This window comes from Canis lupus, chromosome 4, assembly GCF_003254725.2.
Source record: "Canis lupus dingo isolate Sandy chromosome 4, ASM325472v2, whole genome shotgun sequence".
Classification (NCBI taxonomy): Eukaryota; Metazoa; Chordata; class Mammalia; order Carnivora; family Canidae; genus Canis; species Canis lupus.
The window spans coordinates 61,366,116-61,389,152 of record NC_064246.1 but is presented as its reverse complement, the minus strand read 5'-3'; the positions used below and the strand labels follow the sequence as shown (position 1 = coordinate 61,389,152).

Below are 23,037 nucleotides of genomic sequence, written 5' to 3'. Positions count from 1 at the left end.
TTGGAGCCCAGTCTTTTCCAAGTAGTCATGGCCGATAGAGTGCTCAGTAGTATGCCAAACACTATACATTGTTCGGTTATTGGGTAGTGTGTGAGGGTCATGTTTTTACATTCCTGTAGTATGTAGCTCCACTGTTTTGTACATGTATAGTAAATGCTTAAGGAATGCTTGTTGAATGAGAAAAGTAGGTACTCTACTTGACTTTGAAATAGATGTTTTCTACTACAGAGTGTGTTTTTTTTTATTCATATGATGATGGATACCAGAGTTTATAAAAAGAGTATGGGAAATTTTAAAGATAGGATCTGGGTATATTCTATAGGTAAAGTCATTAATTAACATGAAAGTGATTTAAAAGTCTTAAACATCTATGAAGTGGAAGTTTAAAAATGCTTTATTTTGTGTGCCAGAAAAAGTAATGTTATGCACCTCATGATTTCAGTTTGTATTGATTCTTGATGTTTAAATTTGCATATATATACTTTTTCCTTCATTGGTCAGCTTTCATTATGATACTTTTCTTGGAGTCCCTTTTGCTTAATTCCAAGCACAAGATCTAGAGAGAGTACATTTCACCTTCTTGAATGACTTGGGTACACAAAGCACTAAGCTTAGGTGTTGAACAGTAGGTGCCTGCCCTCATGGAAGGTTCTGTTCTATAATGGAAATAGGATGTCTGTACAGAGAATTGGGAGATAGGTTGATTTCATTTAGTACCTGTGGTAAGAGTACATGGGAGTTCAGAGGATGAAGCATCATCCACAACTGTGTGAGGGGCTTGGATGGGTAGCATTTGTTTTTTTCCTGTGAAAGCTGCTCATATTTTGACTTTCAGAGGAAGATAGAAAGTACGTTCTTGATCTTAGAAATGCTTTAGGATAAGCATATGAGAGCTGATGTGCTGCATGCTCAGTGCTCAGGTCAACGAGGCCCACTGACAAGTGAGTAGCTGTCACGGTGCAGTGTGACACATGCAGTCATGGGCATGTACCATGGTGTGAAATAGGACAGAGAAGGGGGTAATCAACTATGGGGAGAGGATAGAGTTCAGGGGTGGCTTCTCCCAGTCTTACTCTGAGAAGATTTTTGAAAAGAAATTGGAAGTTTGCTTAGCAGGCAGAATGGGGAAAGGCATTCTGGGCAGAGGGAATCAATCCTGTACAAAAATCAGGGATTAAATCCTGGCTGCCTCTCAGATTCAGCCCCAGAGTGGTTACAGCTGTAAATTGGGCCTCACCCTAGATCTAATCAGAATGTTAGGGACGTGTGACCTATACATTGGTGTTCTTTAAAGAACTCCTCATGGCATTTTGATGTGCCACTGGGTTTACAGCTGCTGGTGGAGGGGATGGGGGGGGGACCATCATGGAAGATCAAACAGTATTGACATGATCTGGCCTGCACTTTAGATGAACAGGTCCTAGTGACAGGTGTAAAGGGTGGCTTAGGGTGAGGTGAGATAGGAGGCTCTTCTAGTGATTCAGGCAAGACATGGTGAAATCCTAAACTAAGGCAGTATCTGTGGGGTTGGGGAGCAGGAGACAGAAAGGGTGTTTGCCTATAGGCGTGAGGTAAGGGACGGGAAGAGAAGAAAATGACCAGCAGACTGGAGACTGGAGCTACCCACAGAGATACTGGGAGATGGAGCAGGAGTCTGCACTACAGCCTGTAGGCCAAACCCACCTACGTCCCTGTTTATAGCACTTGGTAAAGCACTAAGAGTGCCTTCTACATTTCTGAGTTCCATTTTTTTAATGGGTATAAAAGCCTTGATTTTGCCTTGACATGTAAAACTTCAAATATTTACTAAGGAGAATATTTACCCTTGACCGGGAGGTCAGGCAGGTTTGGGAGCTGGAGTATGAGTAGTAATTGCCATTGCTGCCACTTTTGAGCCCTTACTGTGTGAGTAGCAGTGTTGTGGGGAATTACATGGCTGTGTCTGATTCCATTTAGAAGCAGGTATGAAGCCATGCCCTCCACAGCCGGGTGGAGTGGAGTTCCCACCAGCTTCACTGTATAACCAGTTGCAGTTCCAGTTTCCTTGTGTGTAACGTGGAGTAATCATTTTGCATGCCAAATGCTTCTAAGCATTAATTATTAGCTATTGTATTAGGTTCCTAGGGCTGCTGTAACAAATTACCACAAACTGGGTTGCTTAAAAAAAAAAAAAAAAATTATTTTCTTACCATTCTGGAGGCTAGATATTCAAAATGAAGGTGTCGGTACAGCCACATTCCCTATAAAGCTTCTAGAGGAGATCCTTCCATCCCTTTTCCAGCCTCTGCTGGTTGCCAGCCATCATTGCTGTGCCTTGGCCTGGGGACTCGCCACTCCAGTCTCTGCCTCCACCTTCATTCATTTCACATTCTCCCTGAATGCCCATCACTTTGTCTCTTCTTTTAAGGACACTAGTCATTCTGAATTTAGGGCCTACCCTAATGCAGTATGACCTCACCTAAACCTATTATATGTGCAAAGACTATCTCTAATTAAAGTCACAGGCACAGGCTGCTGGTGGATGTGAATTTTTTGGAGGGGGGGGTACTATTCAGCCCGGTGTAGTTATTAACTTCCCCAGAGGGATATTATCCCCGTGTGATACCTTTGAAAACTGAAGCTAAGGGAAGTTAAGTGAATTTCAGGATTGCACACCTAATAGAAGAGCCAGAATTTGAGTTCATTTTTTGCCTTGATTTAAAACCAGTGTTCTTTATGCTGCAATAACTAGCATGCTTGCTAGAAAATTTGTTATTCTGTAGACAGGCAACAACCATTCAAGGTTTGAAACTGAAGTGACATCTGAATCTTTTCTTTTTTTTTAAGATTTTACTTATTTATTCATGAGAGACACACACAGAGAGAGAGAGAAGCAGAGACACAGGCAGAGGGAGAAGCAGGCTCCATGCAGGGAGCCCTACGTGGGACTAAATCCCCAGTCTCTAGGATCACACCCTGGGCTGAAGGCAGCGCTAAACCGCTGAGCCACCCGGGCTGTGGGTGGCTTAAATACGTTATAAAAATAACATATTTTGAGGATTTATCATGTGCCAGGCATGATGCTTCATGTTTATATTTATTCTTTTCATTTAAACTATAGGAGATTTTGAGGTAAATACTGTCATTATCGCCATTTTGCAGATAGGTGAGCTACAGAAATTTAACTGCAAGCTCTTGGAGGTGTCCCTTGCTAACGTACAGCCAGGCCCCAGGGCCAGGGCTTCTGGAAGCTCCTCCTGTTGGCTGAGTGCAGAGATGAAAGGGCTGTTGGAGTAGACCAGGTCGACCAGGCATGAGGGTGGCTTTGGAAAATAAGCAGGTGAACTCTAGATACCTGCCAAGTAGAGTGGCCAGACTTAGTGAGGAGTGGCTCTCCAGAGAAGTCTAGAGTTACCTTCTAGGTTTTAAATTTGGTGACAGAAAATAATGATGCCAGGAAGAGAAATAGGCAGGTTAAGAAGAGGAGCAGGATTACAAGGAAAGATAAGGAACAGGGCTGAAGGGAGTCTTAGAAATCTTGTTTTCTGGGCCATTAATATATTTAGTTATATTGACATTTGTGAAAATCACAAAAGCTACCTGTTGTCTGCAGTGAGACATCTTTAAGTAAAAATGAGTGTCAGTGTGGGTCCTCTGTAAGTTTTCATGTTTTATGACTCGTGTTTCAGGTCTTTTTAAAAATGATCTATTTTTAAGTGCTTTGTTTTGTCTTTAGATGGTTATTTATGGTCTAGTTCAAGGAAGCCCAGATGCAGCAGGAGTAAAGACTCATTACCGCTGGAAACCTGGTCCCTGCCAGCATGAGGAAGCAGGAAAACCCCATGGGTCAGAGGTGTTCTTAAGTTTGAAACAGCTGATTTAGGAATGTTCCCAGAGATCATAAAGTGCTGTGAAGTGCTAGTTGTCAACTGAAGCGAGAGGCTGAGCTGAAATAAAAACAAAGGTATTTATTTGGGGTCTCAGGATTACAATTCCATGAACACAGATTTGGACAGCAGCCCAAATAGTGCCTCCCAGGGAACAAAATCAAGGATTTTTAAATCAAAAGGGAATGCTTGTATATGTTGCTTACAAAGAATTTTGATTGATGTTGGTGGCAGAAAACTAAAAGCTGGGCTGAATATAATTGGTTACTGAGACTGTCACCTAGCAGTCTCACTGTAGCAAGCTATACAGGTGTTTGGGCTGAGTCCTTGGAACACTGGTGTCTCGGCCCAGGTTACAAGTTCTTGGCTCTGTGCAGTGAGGACATGAAGACATACAGAAGGCTCATCTGCTTTGTGGCCTCCCAGCTCCACTTTTAAAACCCCTAGACAGAAGTGACCCAATTTCATTTCACCTTTCACACGGTCCTGGTGGACACCATGGGTGGCAGTAAAGATGATGATAAATGGTGTGCTGCTCACCGGTTTGTCCCACCACAGCTTAAGTGGCAGTTTATAACACTGGGGTTTACATTCACAATTCTAAAGTTAAAAACTAGACATTATTTGGCAAAAATACTTGAAAGCAAGAAATCTACTCTTTGAAAATACTCTTCTAAGTACAGCATTAACTGTAGCACTCTCAGAAGCACCTATACAGTCAGGGACCTGGCTTCAGATGTGTGGCTCACATCTCCCTGGTTTCTCTACAGAACTGAGGTCACTTTACCCTCCTTCTGCCCTGCACAGAGCAGCTTGTCTGTTTATGTTTTAGCTTGAATCTCCTTTTATCTTCCTAGAAAAAAAAAAAAAAAAAAAGAAACTCTTAAAGGTAGTTTCCAAAGTTCACTCTTCTCTTCTCTTTGGTTCAGATATGTTTTGTTGTATGTCAGAGGTCATCTAGCCCCAGAGTGCTTGCTGGCGGCTTGCAAACATAGCTAATGCGGCTTGATTTGTATGTACCGATATCCATGCATGTCTACCAGGTAATGAAAGAATTAAAAGAATTAGGAAATTAGGAATTGGAGCTGCAGACGGTAGACATCAATTGTGTTCTCTGAATCTAAGCCATTATGTGGACTTGATTTTACAAAGTTGGTTGTTTTAAAAAGTTTTATTGTGTCTTTTCTACCTCATCTTATTAGGATTTTGTGGGTATAAAATCTTTAAGAAACAATACATGCTTTTTTTTTTTCCCCCTTGTTCTTAGATTTAAAGTCTTTATATTTGCATGGCCATAAGCAAATCAACATTTTCACTGTTATATCCACACTCTTCTGAAGTAAAAAATACTGTTTACAGAGTTCTCTTGAATCTATCACGCTAGCAACTTTATCACATATTTAATATTCAGTATAAGCTGAAACACAAGAAACTTTATATAAAATTTCCTCTCAAAGAGCAGCCTGTTCGCCAAACAAGCCACAAGAGATGGAAGAGGTTTCCCTCTTCATTTTTGAAAGAAGGTGAGGTGTGGGAATGTATGTGCATGGTGAATAAAAGTAATCAAATGTTTTAAGATGTGATGCACTCAAGTGAGTGCTTTCATTTATACTTTCATTCTTGCCTTTACACATCTGGTGATTGCTGAATGGACCTAAAAAGGCTGCTTCATTAGGGTAGAATGAGGCTTTTACCTAGAACAGAGTACTGAACTATAACTTCAGGACCAAACTAAGCTTTGAGGCCTGAATTCTTTAAATGTTTAATTTTTACATTGTCAAGCAGCCAGGTTTTTTTTTTTTTGGTTTTTTTTTTTTTTTTTTTTTTTTTTTTTTTTTTGCAGTTTATTATCCTTGTATCTGACCCTCTTCCCTCCTTTTTAAAATTACTCAAAAGTTCTCTTCGCCATTTATTATATTTATGAATTGAAAATAAATTTTATATTAATTTTACCTTTGAATTTTGATAGTTCTTGGCATTAGGGACCTTTAGTCCCTTCAAAAAATTGCTTTCACTAGCTTAAGTATTACTGTTGGCAGCCCCAAAGTTTATTAATATAGTCCAAACCTGGAGCCCATGGGGTATGTCTGGATGTAGGAACAGAGTTTTGAGAGCCTGGGGATTGTTCTTGGGGTGGCTGATCCCTGAGATGAGGTTTCAGAGGAGCCTGTTGTTATGCTGCCCTTGGACATGGCATTGGGGCTCCTCCGAGGGGCTTTGAGATTATGGCTGGGGCAGCCTCAGTTGGGCCAAGTACAAGGGAACTAACTACCTAAGTTGGGAAGCTGGGCAGACCCAGTTCCCATGCAGCCAGACATCTTCAGTGAAATGATTTACCTTCCCTAAACTTCACTTTCCACCTCTGAAAATGGGAATGATAATTGCTTTTCTTTTGAGGTTAAAGAGAAGGAAATGAGACACAGAGCACAGGTTTGCACAGGAGGTGTGATTCCCATAGGACTGTTTTGCTTGGATGCACAGCCATTCTGCCTGTGAAGTGGATGTTGTTGTCCTTTGTTTTTTGAGATGTTTTATTCAAAAAATATTGAAAAGTAAATATTGAAGCAGAGAGGAGAAAGAGTAATCACCCAGTGGGTGGGTGGAAACCGAAAGGGAGGAAGGAAAGGGGAGCGGAAGAAGTTAATAAGGAGTGAGCAGGGCGGGAGGGTGTGGGGACCAGTGATGAGAGGGTGAGAGCAAATTGGTCACTTTGACCAAATTAGCATTTTCTTTCGATGTTTCATGTGTAGGAGGGAATGAAGGAAAACAGGCCTCATCCAGTCTTGGGCAACTTCTACTCAGCTGTATTGCCTTTCAGCCCATCTCCTGTTCTGCCCCTCACACCATGGCTGTGGGTTTTCTGGGGCAAAGCCCTGGAAAGACAGAAAATCGAGTTAATGTTTTTGCCACATTCGTGATTTCGAAATTAAATAAAATGCTGGCTTCCCCCCGCCCCTGCTTTTTTTTTTTTTTAACGGGAGAAAATGTAGCCCTTGGATCCCTGTTGCTTAGTGACTAGGCCTTTTATGTAATTGGTCTTAGGAGAGACAAAACATACTGAACATAAGAGAGTTGGTTGAAGGAAGGAAGGCAAAGTTCAGGTGCTGACACTGGCCCCGGCTGGAGGTGGGAGCTGTGGGAGCAGCCAACAAGCCCTGTGGGAGCCTGAGGAGGCATAAAGAGGGCAGCTGAGAGGAGGCCACACAACACCTTCAACTGAGGAGAAGGCTCTCCCTGGTTAAAATGCCTGAAGCAGTACAGTGTTTGCAAGGATTTTTCTCCCCTGTCTGCCCTGTTTTGCAGGGTCAGAAGTTAGCAGGAAAGTGATTTGTCTGTGTAAATCAGAAGGAAATGATACAGTTTCGTGCGACCGGCTGCGTTTGCCGGTTCAGCGTGCAGTGGGCCGTTGATACTTGTTAATTGACTAGATGACACCAGACCTTCCCTACTTTGATTTTACAAAGACCAAAAAGACGCTGAAATGCTTCTTAAACAGTTTTTACTGATGGAAATAAGTTAATGCTATATAAAAAATAGGATGCTTTTGAAAATGGTGCTGACTTCCTAGGTCATAATTTAATCCATAAAATAGATTTGAGTTTGAGTCCTTTGAAGTTATAATATTAATGAACCCTGTCATATGATTAAATTCCTTAGTTGTAATTGTTTTGTATTCTTTGGAAACATGCATAATATAATCCCTTGGAAATTGAGCACATATGGATTATGAAGCATGACGTAGTTAATTCTTTCTAGCCTGAGCATGCTTTAAAACTGTATGAGACGGCTCCCATTGGTAAGATCCAAAGAAAATGGTAGGAGAGGGATGGGATTGAATTTAGGACATAATTTCCGTGGAGCTTGGTATAGTGATAGGCTAGGGGGCAGAGAAGCCTTTCTTTGAGCCTGGGCAATTGGGGTAAGTATAAAAATGAACCTGTTAGGAAGGAATTTGGCATGTGCAGAATCAGCTCACAATGTCAGAGAAGTCCAGGAGTTTGTGTTAATAACAGGTCCCAAAGCAAAGTGAAAATACTGGCGTAGTTTTTGTTTTATCGCTCCTACTGTGGAAGGGAGGGGACCCTCTTCAACAGAGTGGAGCAGAGGTCCTGCAGGGAGTGTTACATGGAAAGGGGCAGGACTGGCTGGCAGGTATGGATGGGGGGTGTATTCTTTGTCATGAAGTAGCTGTGGTACTTTGAAAGGTAGCCATGCTCACCACTGTACCATGAACGCTGCACTAGCTGTGGTACTTTGGACAAGCCACTTAGCCTCTGACTTGTAAAATTGAGAGAATTGTACCAAAAACTCTTCTAAGGCCCTTTCAAGCTCTTAAGAAAACAACACCAACACACACACACACACACACACACACACACACACACACACACAAACAAACTCTGGCAACCAGCTTGTCCTCCCAGAATCAGCCCTATTGGCTTCTCCAGTGGGTGTCTTGTCAGGGCTGGAGTGAGGAGAAGAAAGTCCTCTGGGTTCCTGCCCCTACTTTTGAAATAGTCTTAGTTCCTCAGTGAACTTTCTATTTTGTGGAGAAATTCTAATTATTCACCCCTCTAATCAATGGAGTGCGCAACCAAAAGTTCATTCTTAACCTGTAAGCCTTTCTGGGAGGCAGTCTCTCTTCCTTTCTGCCTCCTTCCACAGATCCCCGAGGCAGAGTGGTCGCTGAAACACCCTAGACTCAGCCTGGTGTGGTGGGGGTGCAGCTGGGTTACTGTTGCCTGTTTGGGAGCACAATCATGGGGAATGGTTGACATATGCTGCCTCACTTTCAATCATAACTTTTTCCAGTACTTCAAATAGGAGAATGTATTTTTAGTTGTGTGACTTGGGGAGGCTGCAGTGTTTCATGTGTTACCCTTTTACAGGTTTCTTTTCCTCTAAAACAGAAATGTTACCATTCTCTTGGCTGTTTTACTTTATGAAGAAGAATGTACTCGCACTGCCCTGTTGTCAGTCCCTTCTTGCTTAATCTCAGAATTTAATTCTTGCCAACGCTTTCCCTTCATAATAAAATCTTAGCTCCTATATTATTCCAGATGCAACTACCTAATGTCTAAACTGTAGCTCAAAAACATAGTTAAGTACTTCTATTCCCATTCTAAATGTTTTACCCTCTGATCACCTCTATTTTCACAATTTTCTTTTGTTTTAAAGCCATTGTCCTACCCATGAGTATTGCAGGGGCGCCTGTTTAATCCAACGGTGACCACTTAGAATCTTGGACTTTCTGGTGTAGTTCCTCTGCTGTGTTCTTTAATTTCCATTTCTGTGTCGAAGGCCATGTGGTGGGATGAGGTTTGTGAGGGGAGGAAGCTGACAGGAGGCAAAATCTTTCTAAATTAGCCACTTAAAAAGTGGAGATTTAGAAAACCTTTGCCTGTTTTTGTATTTATTCCATGATAAAAATGTGTGTTCCCTTTGTTCTTTGGATTCTGGGCCAGGTTTTTGGTTATTTACACTCCTCCTGGGTTTGGTACGAAGCAGTGCCACTGAGAGAATGTTGAGCTGACGCTGTAAGGCCTTGTTAGAGCTCCGCAGCTGGTCCCACCAAGCCCCTGCTCCTGCTCCTAGGGAGCTGCAAATCAATTTGTGAAGCCATCCTGAAGTAGCAAGTTTGTAGTGATCTAACTCTGCCCCAGTGTTTTTTTTTTTTTTTTTTTTTTTTTTTTTTTCTTCAGCTTCTCACTCCTTAGAGGCTAAACCTGATTGAAAATTTGGCTATCTCTGCCTGTCCTGCGATATTTAGCATTGTAAATATGAAAATGTGTGACATGTAGAAACATATACAGATTAATTTCCAGTTTGATGACTGTCACCCCCAACTGTGGGCATAGAGCCACTTAGGACAAAACCCAAATTCGAGTAATACCGATTTAATTTATATCCAGCCAGTGTTTGTCATACCATTTCTGTTGGGAAAGTGTGTTCATTTGATAGGACCCAGGGTTTAGAGAACCGTGGGTGCCGGTTGGGTAGAGGGAAGCTTCTGGGGAAGTTCAGAGGGTAGTTCTGTTGGTCAGAGCCCAAGAGTTGAAACACCCTTGCAATTTGTTCAGATGGACAGCTTGAGGGATCCCTGGGTGGCTCAGTGTTTAGCGCCTGCCTTTGGCCCAGGGCGCCATCCTGGAGTCTCGGGATCGAGTCCCGCGTCGGGATCGAGTCCCGCGTCGGGCTCCCAGCATGGAGCCTGCTTCTCCCTCCTCCTGTGTCTCTGCCTCTCTCTCTCTATGTCTATCATAAATAAATAAATAAATCTTTAAAAGAAAGAAAGGAAGGAAGGAAGGAAGGAAGAAAAAAAAGAAAGAGAAAGAAAGAAAGAAAGAAAGAAAGAAAGAAAGAAAGAAAGAAAGAAAGAAAGAAAGAAAGAAAGAAAAGAAAAAGAAAGAAAAGATAGATGGACAGCTTGAGCTATTCAAAAGATGACACTTTTTTTTTTTCCCCGTTTAATCCCAGACAGTAAACTGGTCAATTAACTTCTACAACTAGTTTACTGAATAATTTGACTTTAGCTTTCTCACAAGAAAGAAATCACACTAAACCCTTCCTATGTGTTGAAATGTATGTGGAAACACTAGATGGAGGGTTGTGAGATGAATACTTAAAACCAAAATGTCTTTCTTCATAAAGGAAATAATATATATTTTTAAAACTTTGCAAAATGCTTTACAAAAGATAATTGGTTTAGGATGTTGTCGTCATCCTGAACATTAACAGCCAGCAGCTGGCTGCTCATACAAGGAACTGGGCTGCTGTCCCTTTAACTCAGGATCTACTCAGGAATTCTTAATAATTTTTTAAAAAGTATAGTGCTGTCAACTTGTTACTCCTTTCTTCTGAGAGCCGATCTGGGAGTAAGTCAGTGTTTAGCTACATTTCAGTTAAAAAGAAGGTGGTTTTAAAATTTGCTCTTGATCCATGGTACAACTTCACAATTCCTTGCTTATTCATGGCACTCACCATTCTACCAGAGTTTGTACATTTAAAATGTACTGTTTAAAAATAATAAATAAATAAATAAATAAATAAATAAATAAATAAATAAATAGTACTGTTTAATACCTTCATGTGCTGATTTGTATAAGGTCCTTCCTTAACTGTTTCAGTAACTTAAGTCACCTTAAAAAATAATTTGAGCCCCCAAGAGGAACTATGTCTTTAAAAAGAAAAAAAAAAACAAGTATCTTATCTCTCTTATCACCCTGTTTCTGTAATCCTGATACATTATGTTAATGGATTTGAATTGCAGTAAATGGGTTAAAATGAATTCCAAGTGGAATTGGCCTTTGGGTGCTTATTCTCCTTAATGGTTTGTTGTGTCCTTCCTAGTTTGCAAATAAAGTAATTTTTTTTTTCCCCTCTGGGATGTCCAGCTGCTCAGAGCAAAACAGAGGCAAGGTCTCTGTATTCCTAAAGAGATTATATGTTACTATTTTTGGTTGTAGTTCTTAATTTATATAATCTTTCAATAGGATCTAAGCAGATAGAGGATGAGAATAAGCAAGAGAAAGACACCTCCTTTACCCCATGTAAATTTGGGCTTAGATTTTTCAAAATCATAGCAAATAATCAAATATGTGCTATTTTTTCAAAGTTTCATTCTGTGGCCCCCCAAGTGTTGTTACAAAGACAAGAAAATCAGACATCTTATAAATATGAGATTGCTTTACAGGCACAATTATTGAATTCTGTGACGTTAAAGATTCCAGAGAGAAATTTTCAAAACCTATGTAGTTCTTTTATATACTAGCAAGGCCTTCTGAATTGTGGATCAAAATAGAAGCCAGGGACTTAATAAGGAAGGTACAGAGGGCAGTACAAGAGCCTTGTCCACAGTTAGAGGGCATGTGGGGAGGCCATTGGCCAAAAGGAGAAGAAATAGCTGATTCTCAGCTGCCTAGCTTTTACTTTTACCGCCCCCCACTCCCCGCCCCAGCATCCTGCTCACCTAGGCCCACCTGGCTCTTTTGCCCACTCAGGCTTCAATTTCTTTTCTAAATAGTGTTTGCTTTGAAGCCAGTCATGCATTCACATTCCATCTCCACATCTTACCTGGGTACCTGGCCAGTTTGATACTCAGAGAGGTTGAGTAGCTTCCCCAGTTTTCTTGTCAAAATAAGAGTAATGTCTGTTTTAAAATTGCAGTAGGGTTAGTGATAGTGATAGTATGTGAAAAGTGCCTAGCGTATATATGTGTGTATATATGTATATATTTTAGACAAGTATAACATACAGTGTTACATTAGTGTCACATGTACAATATAATGATTCAACAATTAAGTACATTACTCAGTGCTCATTAAGATACTCTTAATCTCCTTTATCTTTTTCACCCATACCCTACCTCCCCTCTGGTAACAATCAGTTTGTTCTCTGCATTTAAGAGTCTGTTTTGTTTGTCTCTTTTCCCCCTTTGTTTTGTTTCTTAAATTCCACATATGAGTGAGAGTATATGGTATCTGTGTCTCTCTGGCTGACTTATTTCACTTAGTGTCATACCTTCTTGCTCCATCCATGTTGTTGCAAATGGCAAGATATCATTAATTTTTATGGCTGAGTAATATTCCCGTGTGTGTGTGTGTGTGTGTGTGTGTGTGTGTGTTGTATCACACGTTTTTAAAATCCATTCTTCTATCGAGGACTTTTTGGTTGCTTCCATATCTTGGCCATTGCAAATAATGCTGCAGTAAGCATAAGGGTGCATATATCTTTTTGAATTAGTGTTTTTATTTCCTTTGGGCAAATACCCAATAGTGGAATTGCTGGATCATGTGATAATTCTATTTTTAATTTTTTGGAAACTCCATACTGTTTTCCACAGTGACCACACCAATTTGCATTCCTACAATGTGTGGGGGTTCCCTTTTCTCCACAGCCTCCCTAATACTTGTTTTTTTCTTGTGTTTTTTGTTTCTTGTCATTCTGACAGGTGTAAAGTGATAGTTTATTGTGGTTTTAATTTGCATTTGCCTTGATGTGTGATGTTGAGCATCTTTTCATGTATCTGTTGGCCATCTGTATGTCTTCTTTGGGGAAAGTGTCCAGATCCTCTGCTTATTTTTTAAATTTTTTGGTGTTGAGTCGTAGAAGTCATTTATATATTTATTAGATATATAATATATATTTATTAAATTATATATTAATGTTTTAGTTTTTTTGGTGTTGAGTTGTAGAAGTCATTTATATATTTTAGATATTAATCCCTTATCAGATATATCATTTGCAAATATCCAGTGCAGTAGGTAGTTTTTTTGTTGATAGTTTTTTTTTTTTTTTGCTGTGCAAAAACATTTTATTTTGGTATAGTCCCAATAGTTTAACTTTGCTTTTGTTTCCCTTGCCAGAAAAGTCATACCTAGGAAAAGTGTCTATCACTGATGTCAAAGAAATTACTGCCTAGTTCTCTGCTAGGAATTTTAGGGTTTCAGGATCCTACATTTTGGTCTTTAATCCATTTTGAGTTTATTTTTGTTCATGGTATAAGAAAGTGGTCCAGTTTCAATATTTTGCACATAGCTGTCCACTTTTCCTAGCACTGCTTCTAGTCTTTTTCCCATTGTAAATTCTTGCCTCCTTTGTAGTAATCGACTGTAAAAACGTGAGTTTGTTTCTGGGCTCTTCTTTCTGTTCCATTGACCTTTGTCTATTTTTGTGCCAGTACTATACTGTTTGGATTACTACAGCTTTGTAGTAGTATATCTTGAAATCTGGAATTGTGATGCTTCCAGGTTTATTCTTCTTTTTCAAGATGGCTTTGGCTATTCAGGGTCTTTTGTGGTTACATACAAATTTTAGGATAGTGCCTGGCATATATTATTACTGTTTTTGTAAGCTAACATTTATTTTTTATATATACTTGGTCCCTGCCCACTTCCCACCCCCAACTTTGTCCTCATCATAGTGCCTGGCATCTAGTAGGTCTCTAGCATTTTCCCTTGTGACACAATTTAACATATTATCTTGGAAAAAGACATAATTAACTTCTATGCAGAATTATGTACTTTATGGTCCTATGTCATGTCATGTCCTGATTGTGTCTTTATTTGTGTGCTTTGCCAAATGGCTTCCTCGAGAATGTAGAGGGGATGGGGTCTTGAATGCTGAAATATATGAATCTCCCTGTTGTAGCAACATGCTCTCTGTGCACATTAGGTCCTCCATAAACGTTTGTTAAACAAATTAAAATCTTTGCTGCAGAGCTGAACCTTTTGGGGACTTTGAAGGTAGCAGCATTTGTGTTGTTTACTAAATTTATACTTGGAAGAAAAATGAGTCTTAAATCCCCATTGACTCCTTTAGGATATATATTTAAAAAACTTAAAGGTGTTAAATGCCAAATGTCCTTAGGCCTCAGAGAGATTTAATACTTGTCCAAAATGTATACCCATGTATACCTGTGTGATAAATTGCAGAAACTTCAGATTTGTTCACTTTTAAGCTGCTTTTTAGAAATGCACAACTGCAATTCCATATAATAGTGGGTAGTTTCAGAGAATATGGTGATCTCATGTAGAGTTGGACAAGCTGCAACTTGTAGACATGAACACCCAGCTCTGGGCCATGCTTCAGAATCCCTGTATGCAGAACCTGCTCTATTCTTCAGGTTCTAGTAACTAGAATGAGGAATACTTGAAGCATGTTGCACGGATGCATCATGGATGCACAGGGTAGGATGCTGCGTGTCCTCACTGTTTGCCCAGTGGTCTTAGATACCTGGGAGTGGAATCGTGATGAAATAGTCAAATCACCCGAGCCTTTTCTCTTTACTTCCTCCTCCCTCTCTCTCTCTGCCATTTTAAATGTGTATTTCATGATTTCATATTCTCAGTCCTCTTTGAAAAATTTTTCCTGTAGTGGTATCTCCTATGCTTTCTTGGTCTTTTTGACTTTAATTTTGTATATAAATTGTGAGACTTGTACAAATTTAAGAAAGATAAAATTGCTATAAAAATTATTTTTCTCTTTTTGTGGGAAGAGTTCTTTCTCTTTAGTATAAATGACAAGCCGGCAGATTTCATGGGTTCACTAGTCTGGTCAGCAATGGCAGGTGCATGATAAGTGCCCACTTTCAGAGGGATGGCTTCCTGGTGGGATGGTCAGGGTTCTTCTTAAAGCCGTGTTAATGCAAATAATCTCTACATGGAAGCCCTGCCCCGTGTCTCTGTGGGATCAAGTGCAAGTCTCTACTGCTTCTCACTTGAAGACTTCATTTAGAATCAACAAATGAAAATGTACATACATATCTTAAATACATATCTTAAATACATATCTTAAATACATACATATTATACTTTTAATTTCTCAAGTCTTTGAGCTATGCCAAAAATGCACCCCAAAAACAAGCATGCTGTTTAACCTCTAAGGGTTTTATGTAATGCTAGGTTTAACTGTATATTATTTAGGAGAAATTCCTCAGCTTTCTCACCTCCTCCTAAACAGGTTCCCTTCTTTTGTCCCCCTTAGTATCACCATGGTATAGACTGCCCAGCCAGGTGTCCTAGACATTTCTCTCTCACCTTTCATCATGGGTTAGTAGAGTAAGTACTAGATGGAGTCAAGAAATCCAAGTTCTTGAACTGGCCATGTTCAAGTGATTTGAGTTTTATCATCATTCATTTCTAAGAACCCATGAAGATTCTTTGTCTCCTACCCCTAAACGTCCTTAGCTCTTAGTGTCTTCATATAATGATGCTTCTGGAGGAAGGTCTTCCCTCATGTGACACCTGCCAGAGTGACTGTCCCTTTCCTTCCTCCTTGCACACACCCTTTGGTGACATTTCTTGACAGGAAGCTATGGTATCCCTGGCTTCATTCCCAGATCATCACTAGGGCAGACTCAAAATGATCTTTACAGCCCCTAAAGAAAAGGTGGCAAATTCTTAGTTCACAGAGTCTCAGTACTCTGTGTGTGAGTCTCCTGGTAGAACTTAGACTTGCTCCTTCATTGCCAATAAGACACAGGCTTGGCCAGCCCAATTGAGGCAGCCTTGCATTGTAGACTCCATCATTTCCAAGCCCCCTCTATGAATAGCATGATTTCTAAAACACAACCCAAGTTGGCACAAACATGTTAACATGTTTCAGAGTCTACTTCCAGAGTCTTCTATAATAATTCTTCAGTAAGACTTTCTGAGGAATTAGATTTGCACCTTCTTTGGGGTATGGTGTTTATAGATAACTTTCTTATTATAAAGTGTTTGTAATGGTGCCACACTTTTTCTCCTAAGTGAAGATCACAGTTTCTTGGTTTGTATTTTTAGAGACAGTTCCTTGTAGTTTATTTGTTATGTATAGTATCTCTGTTTGGAAGAGATGAAACCTACTATAGATACTTGGTCACTGGCAAGTGCTAATTTTGAGAATTAGAATTGCAGCAGTGGAGGGGTTTTCAGAAACCCTATCAGATTTCTTCTTCTTCTTCTTCTTTTTTTTTTTTATTAATAACAGTCATCTCTTTAAGTTCCAAAGGGCTTTAAATAGTTTAGGGAAGTATTTATAATGCTCAAGAGTCTGCTTACTATGTAGCTATGCCATTGGGATACATGTGTATATATACTTAATTAATTTTTTTTTTAACTACAGGAGCTCTTACCAAAGTAAAGGAGAGTAGGCGACATGTGGAAGAAGGGAAGATGGAAGTCCAGAAGGCTGATGGCATTCAAGATCGCTGTAACACTATTTCTTTTGCCACTTTGGCTGAAATTCACCACTTCCATCAAATTCGAGTAAGAGACTTTAAATCACAGATGCAGCATTTCTTACAACAGCAAATAATATTTTTCCAAAAAGTGACACAGAAGTTGGAAGAAGCTCTTCACAAATATGATAGTGTTTAATGACTGGACATTGGGTTGTGAACTTCTTTCAGTTCAAGGATATTTCTACGGCAGAATAAAAACTGCTATCAAAGAGCTATTGCCAACTATCAGTGGTGGTACAAGGATGGTTTTGTGTTGAACTGAAGCTCGCTGAATATATAATTATGTAGGAAAGAAACAGTTAATATGGTTATATAATAGAAACAGTACCACACATTGTAACTAAATTATACTCTGTATGCCTACACTACCATTGTAACTTTTGGAATAATGATTATACTATTTGCCTTATTGCTTTTTGAAGTATGGGTATTTTAGTGCATACTTTGTAGACCTCAAAACCCATGAAGGGTCTCAAAGAAGCTGGCTGGATAAAAGCCTGCTGTGGATGCCTTTTTACTCTCATAGATTGGGATTACCTAAATTCAACCTATTCTCTGTTTACAAACTCCAACTAGAGCAGCTATGCGACTTTGTGCCTTTAAACTCTTGGTTTTTCATTTCTCCACCCCCCTCCCTTTTTTTAAGTAATCACAACTTTTCTGATTGAAAGAGTGAAAGGCCAGTGCATATAATGACAAACCTGTTGGTAACCTCATATTGGCGCTGGAGGCGGGGTGGGAGGATCAGCCGTCATCAGTTTGCAGGGCAAGTTTTGTCTCCTGATACATGCCGGTGAGCGCTATAGAGGGAGACCTGATGCTCATCTTTCAATATGAAGTCTATTAGGGAAGAAAATGGTGCCACTCTATTCCCTTAGATGCTATAGTAGCATAGCCTCTTCACTCAAGTGTCCTGGAGACTTGGTGTGGAGATTGAAACGAACATGTCTTATAACACAGAGAAGGAGGAGTCTGATCAGTTGGGGATACAAGCACAGAATCAGTGATGACACACACTTGGTTTTAATTCTTAGGAGGGTTTTCTTTTCTTTCTTTTTTTTTAGCTTGAAGATTTTAATATTCAGTGTGATTTTTTTTTTTTTTTTTTAATGGATCTACACTGTTAACTGATTGAGACTCCACTGTGATTCACTCGTTTACTTAATCAAAAACTTTTCAGGGATGTCTGTAAAATTCAGTGTTATACGTGATTGAAAGTAGTGTTGGTTGATCTAAGGAGGGACCAGAAATAATTTCTACTATTCCAAATGCAGAAGGAAAAAAATAACTTAAAAAAAATATTGATAAGCCCCCAGGACATTTAACCTTAAAAATTACTTTAAGTATATTCTTTTATTATTATAAGGGAAATATGAATGGCTGATAAATACCAAAAAGATTCAAAAGCAGCTTAATTTAAAAAGCACAAAGAGATTCTGGCTTCAGATGCCAAAATCTCAATGTTTTTATAGTTGCTGAGCTATAAATAATGTGATTTTTGAGTTTACAGATTTAAAAATTGTCACTGAAAGGTTAAAGTATCTACTGTTTTTATGAAGTCAAACTTATACTGCCTCAGAAATCCCTGGATATTGAAATGGTAGAATGCAAGTAAAGAGGTCAATTTGAAATATTGGTGAGTCACATTGATCAAAAAAGAAAGGGTCAATTTGCAGACAGTCAAAAAAGAAACGATTATTGAAGTAATAACAGCAAATTTACTCTAAAAAATCATCTCATGTGGGTTGAATTTTTAAGATCAGAGTATCATAATTTTGATCAGAATTTTATACCTTAGGTAACTTAGAGCCAGATTTAACATCATGTGGCTTCATCTCTACTACAGATACATGGAATTGTAACCAAATACATTGCTCTCTAAAAGTAACTTTCTCTTGTTGATTGATTGCAAAATACAGTTCTATAAACAAAACCCATATATATATGTTAATTTTATTGCAGAAGTTTGGAGATTATAATTATAGCATTTAATTTAAGTTTGAGCCTATATCAGACAGATAAGCACTATGCTTTTCAAATGATTTGAAAATCAGTTTTATTTGCCTCTTTATTTTGATGATGGTTTGAATTTTTTTTTTTTTTAAGTAAAAATCACTAAAGTTGTGCAGTGGTAGTATGGAAATTATCTGAGGTGTCTTTATGATTGTGCTTTAGCCAGGGTGGACATAGCTTAAATTATAAAAACTAAAGATTAAAGTACAAGGAGGTATAAGTTCATGCTGCCTACTTAGAAGAGAACTTTTGTTCTTCATAACTATATAACATTTATAATGCCACTGATTCATAAGGGGTTTAAATGAATTCTGTGGGGGTAGGACACCAGAATTATTAGTGTTCATTTTCATCTAGATCTTTATTTCTCTAACGTTCTTGGTCCTATTGAAACATTTCAGTATACAAAAATACTGCAATGTTAATACCCAAGAGAAAAGCCATCATAATGTGTATGCTGGTCATTATGATCAGTGTGGTACAATTTTTTAAAATAAACTATCATGCCCTTCATGCTATTATTTGTCTTTATTTCTGTAATTTGTAATTTTGATATGTGATGTATTTACAACATGAGGGCGTCCACTCAAGCCTGGTTTTGCTATTTTAATTACAATTGTTGATGTGCTGTAATTGTCATGCAGTGAGACTGGGTCTGCAGCCATGCATTATAACCCCATTACGCTCAGGCTGCTGTATCTAAAGGTACAGTTTAAACTCAGAACAAGGGAACACATTCGAAAGTGAAACAAAGTCCGTGCACGTTGGCTTGAATAGATTAGTAATTGGGAATAGAGTAGTTTCTTGGGCTTCACAGATACAGTTGTCTTACATGTATTGGTAACAACACAGCAGATTCTTAAATGCCAGTTTTTAATTGTCTTAAGTTTTGCTGCTGTTCTTATAATTAAGGACTTGAAAAATGTTTTAGTCTGTTAAGTCAAGCATGTAAAATTCATGTATCAACCTTTAAATGTCATTCTTTACCAAGTTCGTTGCTATAAGCTTTTTTTCCCATTTATGTCTTCATTTCTTCAGAATCAAATACCATGTCTGATACCTTTAAATCAATAAGCATTATCCAGTTCTCTCATTTGCAGTCTTTGGCTAACAGAATAAGTGAAATTAGGGAATTATTTATAGACTAAAAATGTTGAACATTGTTTTTATTTCGCTCAAATGTCACGATTAGTGTAGATCAGTCATGTTTATCTTTTAAAAAAAATAAACAAAGGTCGCTTTATTTCTCAGCTTCAGTGGAATATTACAATTATTTTTTCTCCAGTAGTCAAGGAGGCATTTATTTAATGTGAAAGACGTAATATAGAAAAATAGAAGAGTGTCTTCACTGTCCCAAGCTTCCATCTGCAGTTGCAATAGGCATTGTTTATGAAACCAGCTAGTTTGATTCAAGCCCATAAGCCATTCGGGCAGTCCCACTGAATATCTGCTTATGTTAGTATCTTTCATAACTGTTAAGCATATAGCAGTAAATTGTGAGTGAGTTGTTTTGAAATAATAGCTGCTGTGAGTCTAGCACCTGACCCATCATAGGTACCTGAGTAAAGTACTTCACATCATCTTTCTTGGGGTCTGTCGCTGTTGATTGCCAGAAATAGGATAGCTCAAACCATCCTAATTCAAGATATAAAGGATCATGGTAAAGGGACCTGGTGAATCCCACATGAGGACAAATCCCATCTGGAACTAAGTTTGCCTTCTGTGTGGGGCTTTGTAATCTGTCAACTTCTTTTCTTTATGAATCTTTTATTCTGTTTTCTTTTTTTCCTCCTATGGCTTATGGCTTGGCTTTCTCAGCATCTTCAATATGTCTAAACTGGACCAGACATGGTTTAGTTCACAGGGTTCCTTAGGACAGTTGGGGACATCTGACTCAAGTTGGACAGGTCCGTCGTGGGGTGGGGGTGGAGTGGGTATGATGAGATGGAGAGGTTCTCTTACAGGGCATGTGAGGGAAGAAAGGAAATAGTTGTAACCCCTTAAAATGGACTTCATCTGGGAGTCCTCACAATAAGCCTGGAGATTTCATCTCCCATTTATAGATGAATTAAAAGGATCAGAGGCATCTATTTATTTTTGCCTCTATTTTTAAGATTACACAAACTGAGTGATGGAGCTGAGAGTCAAATAGGGATTTGGCTCACACCTGTGCTAATATAAACCAGGTTACATTGGATGCCATTTCCCTGCTTTTTAGAAACCCCAGCACGTTTCCCAGGTCCCCACTACTAGATCAATAGGTATTCTGTTCTGCTTTGTGCACTGGACATGAAAGTGCAAAGGGAAGCTCTGAAAGTCTCCTCTTTTTATTCATTTCTTTTGAGAAAGATGAGAGCCTGTGGTTCTGTCACCACATCCCCAACTGTTTATGTGCTACTCTGCTCAGTCTCAATGGGGGAAGCAGGCAAATGTAATGTTTCCATAGTGATACAAAGGGAGACAGGAAAAGAACCAAAACCCAATAGTTTCCCCTTCTCTCCATCTCCCACCTCCATGCAAATATAAACAGGTTTCAGTTGCCTCAAGAATGGCCCCAGCAAAAAAAAAAAAAAAGAAAAAAGAATGGGCCCAGTAGAACCCTAGACACTAATGTCAAGTCAAATGTTTAATTCCAGTTAGTCAGGGTTACAGTTAGCCATGGCAAGTTCCACTTGGTCACAGGTAGTAGCAACAGAATTCTTCACATAGTAAACTCTGGGAAGTGGTGAAATAGACTTCTGGGCAGAGTACAGAAGGATGTGGTGCCAGGGATCTAAGATTGGGAACCTGGAGAAACCAGCTGAGCATCTGCCTCCATTCCAGGCCTCTGAGCTAGGGCGCAGTTAATCTGGGATTGGGTCATGGCTAAAGCCTTTCTAGAGATCACTGGTTTCTCCACTTGGCACTATTCCCAGGATGTCCCAATCCCATCATTCTTGTGGCTGAGATGGAGCTCCAGTACTGCTATAGTGGTGCCTGGTTTGAAGAACAGTTTGACTTCCTTGGGTGAACTTGTACCAGTAGTCTGCCTAGGACAAGGCCAGTTGTCCCTATGAAGCTACCTTCAGAGGGGTTTAGAAATGTGGTTTTCTGTTGCTTTGAGTCCCATCAGCCTATCTGGAAATGCTTTCTAACTTGGAAGGGGCCAGATGCATCAGACCTTATTTTAGTAGTGGTTTAAATTTTCAGTCGCTTCAGGAAATGGCTCTCGGGGCTTAATAACTGCTGAGCTGTTGGACTTGTCTGCAAGCACAGTGGGGAAGCTGACCCAGCATTACAAATGAGAAAGGCAGTGCATTGGAGCTAGGGGTCACAACCTAGCTTTTCTACTCTGAATGACAACTCACCAACCCACACTGAGCCTCAGTTTCCTCAGTGGTAGGACAGGTGTACTTAGCTTTTATGGAATTATTGAGGGTGATTAGATTAAACAGTAAGTAAAGTCCTCGATCATTTTGCAGTACTACCTTTATAAATAACAAGGGAAGTGATAAAAATTCCAGAAGGAGGTACTTAATAAATAATAGCCACATGCCCTAACACTGTGTGACCTTGAACTAGTCACTTCATCTCTCAGTTTTCTATCTGCAAGGGATATAGTATCCCCTTCACAGAAGTCTTGTGAAAATTGAATGACAAATCAAAAGCCTTGAGCCCAAACCATGGCAGGAGTAAGAACAATAAAGATTCTCCATGTTTATGCAAGAAGGGATAAGATGAAGAATTTAACCATAAATCCTTGTATCAGTTGTGCTATGGAAAATTAAGGAATCCACACTTGGGTCCCAGTCAGGCAGGAGATCCTGCTTTCGGCACAGCTCTTTTCACCTTCTACCTGCTTTGACTTGCTCTCTCCTGATCCAGCTCAGCCCCAGCTCCAGACCCCTCTCTGGGTAAGTGCTCCCAAAATCCTGCACAGCGTCCTCGCATATTCCATTCTCATTCTCCACCTCACAGACTCATCAAATTCCTCCTATTGGGGTTGGGAGGAGCTCAGCTCTCCAGAGAGAACCCCTTTCCAATAAGGCTCCCCACTTGGCCTTAAAGAGCTAACTACCAGTTTATTTAGAAAGTGGTCCTGCAGCTCTTTAGAAATATCTGCAGAAGACAGCTCAGAATTCTGTTTTTATTCACCAGATTGCCAATGATTGTATTGATGTGTGCTGCTTTCACCCCTTAAAAATAATGTACTTGAAGTCTAGGACTATGAGGGGCAGTATGCTCAGTGTTTAGTATCTTAGCTCTGACCTCACACCAATTGCAGACATTTCTAAATGATGGTCAATGCAACCACTCTGGGAAATTGAACTTAATGCCTCTGAGTGACTGGAGTAACCATGCCTTGAATCAAATCAAATGTTGGTGTAGACCAAATTTAGACAACCATCTAGTAGTTTTAGAAAATGTAGTTTTCATTTTTGATTCAAAATGGTTCCC

General features: G+C 39.4%; 1 protein-coding gene across 5 annotated transcripts in view; it reads left to right on the top strand.

Annotated features, from left to right (window-relative positions):
* The window catches only part of SNX18 (sorting nexin 18), a 142,835-nt gene that overhangs the window by 10,030 nt on the left and 109,768 nt on the right, over nt 1–23,037 (top strand). Inside the window, exons 2-3 of one of the 5 annotated variants that reach the window (XR_007410334.1) lie at nt 3,716–3,943; nt 16,470–16,604. The exons of 3 other annotated variants lie outside the window; for them this stretch is intronic. Coding sequence is in view for 1 of the 2 variants with exons in the window: in XM_025434090.3 (XP_025289875.3) it covers nt 16,470–16,723 (254 nt within the window). In the remaining variant the exon portion in view is untranslated. Of the gene's footprint in view, nt 1–3,715; nt 3,944–16,469; nt 19,851–23,037 lie in introns of those variants that run through there. One more of the 5 variants, XM_025434090.3, reaches the window with a different exon arrangement.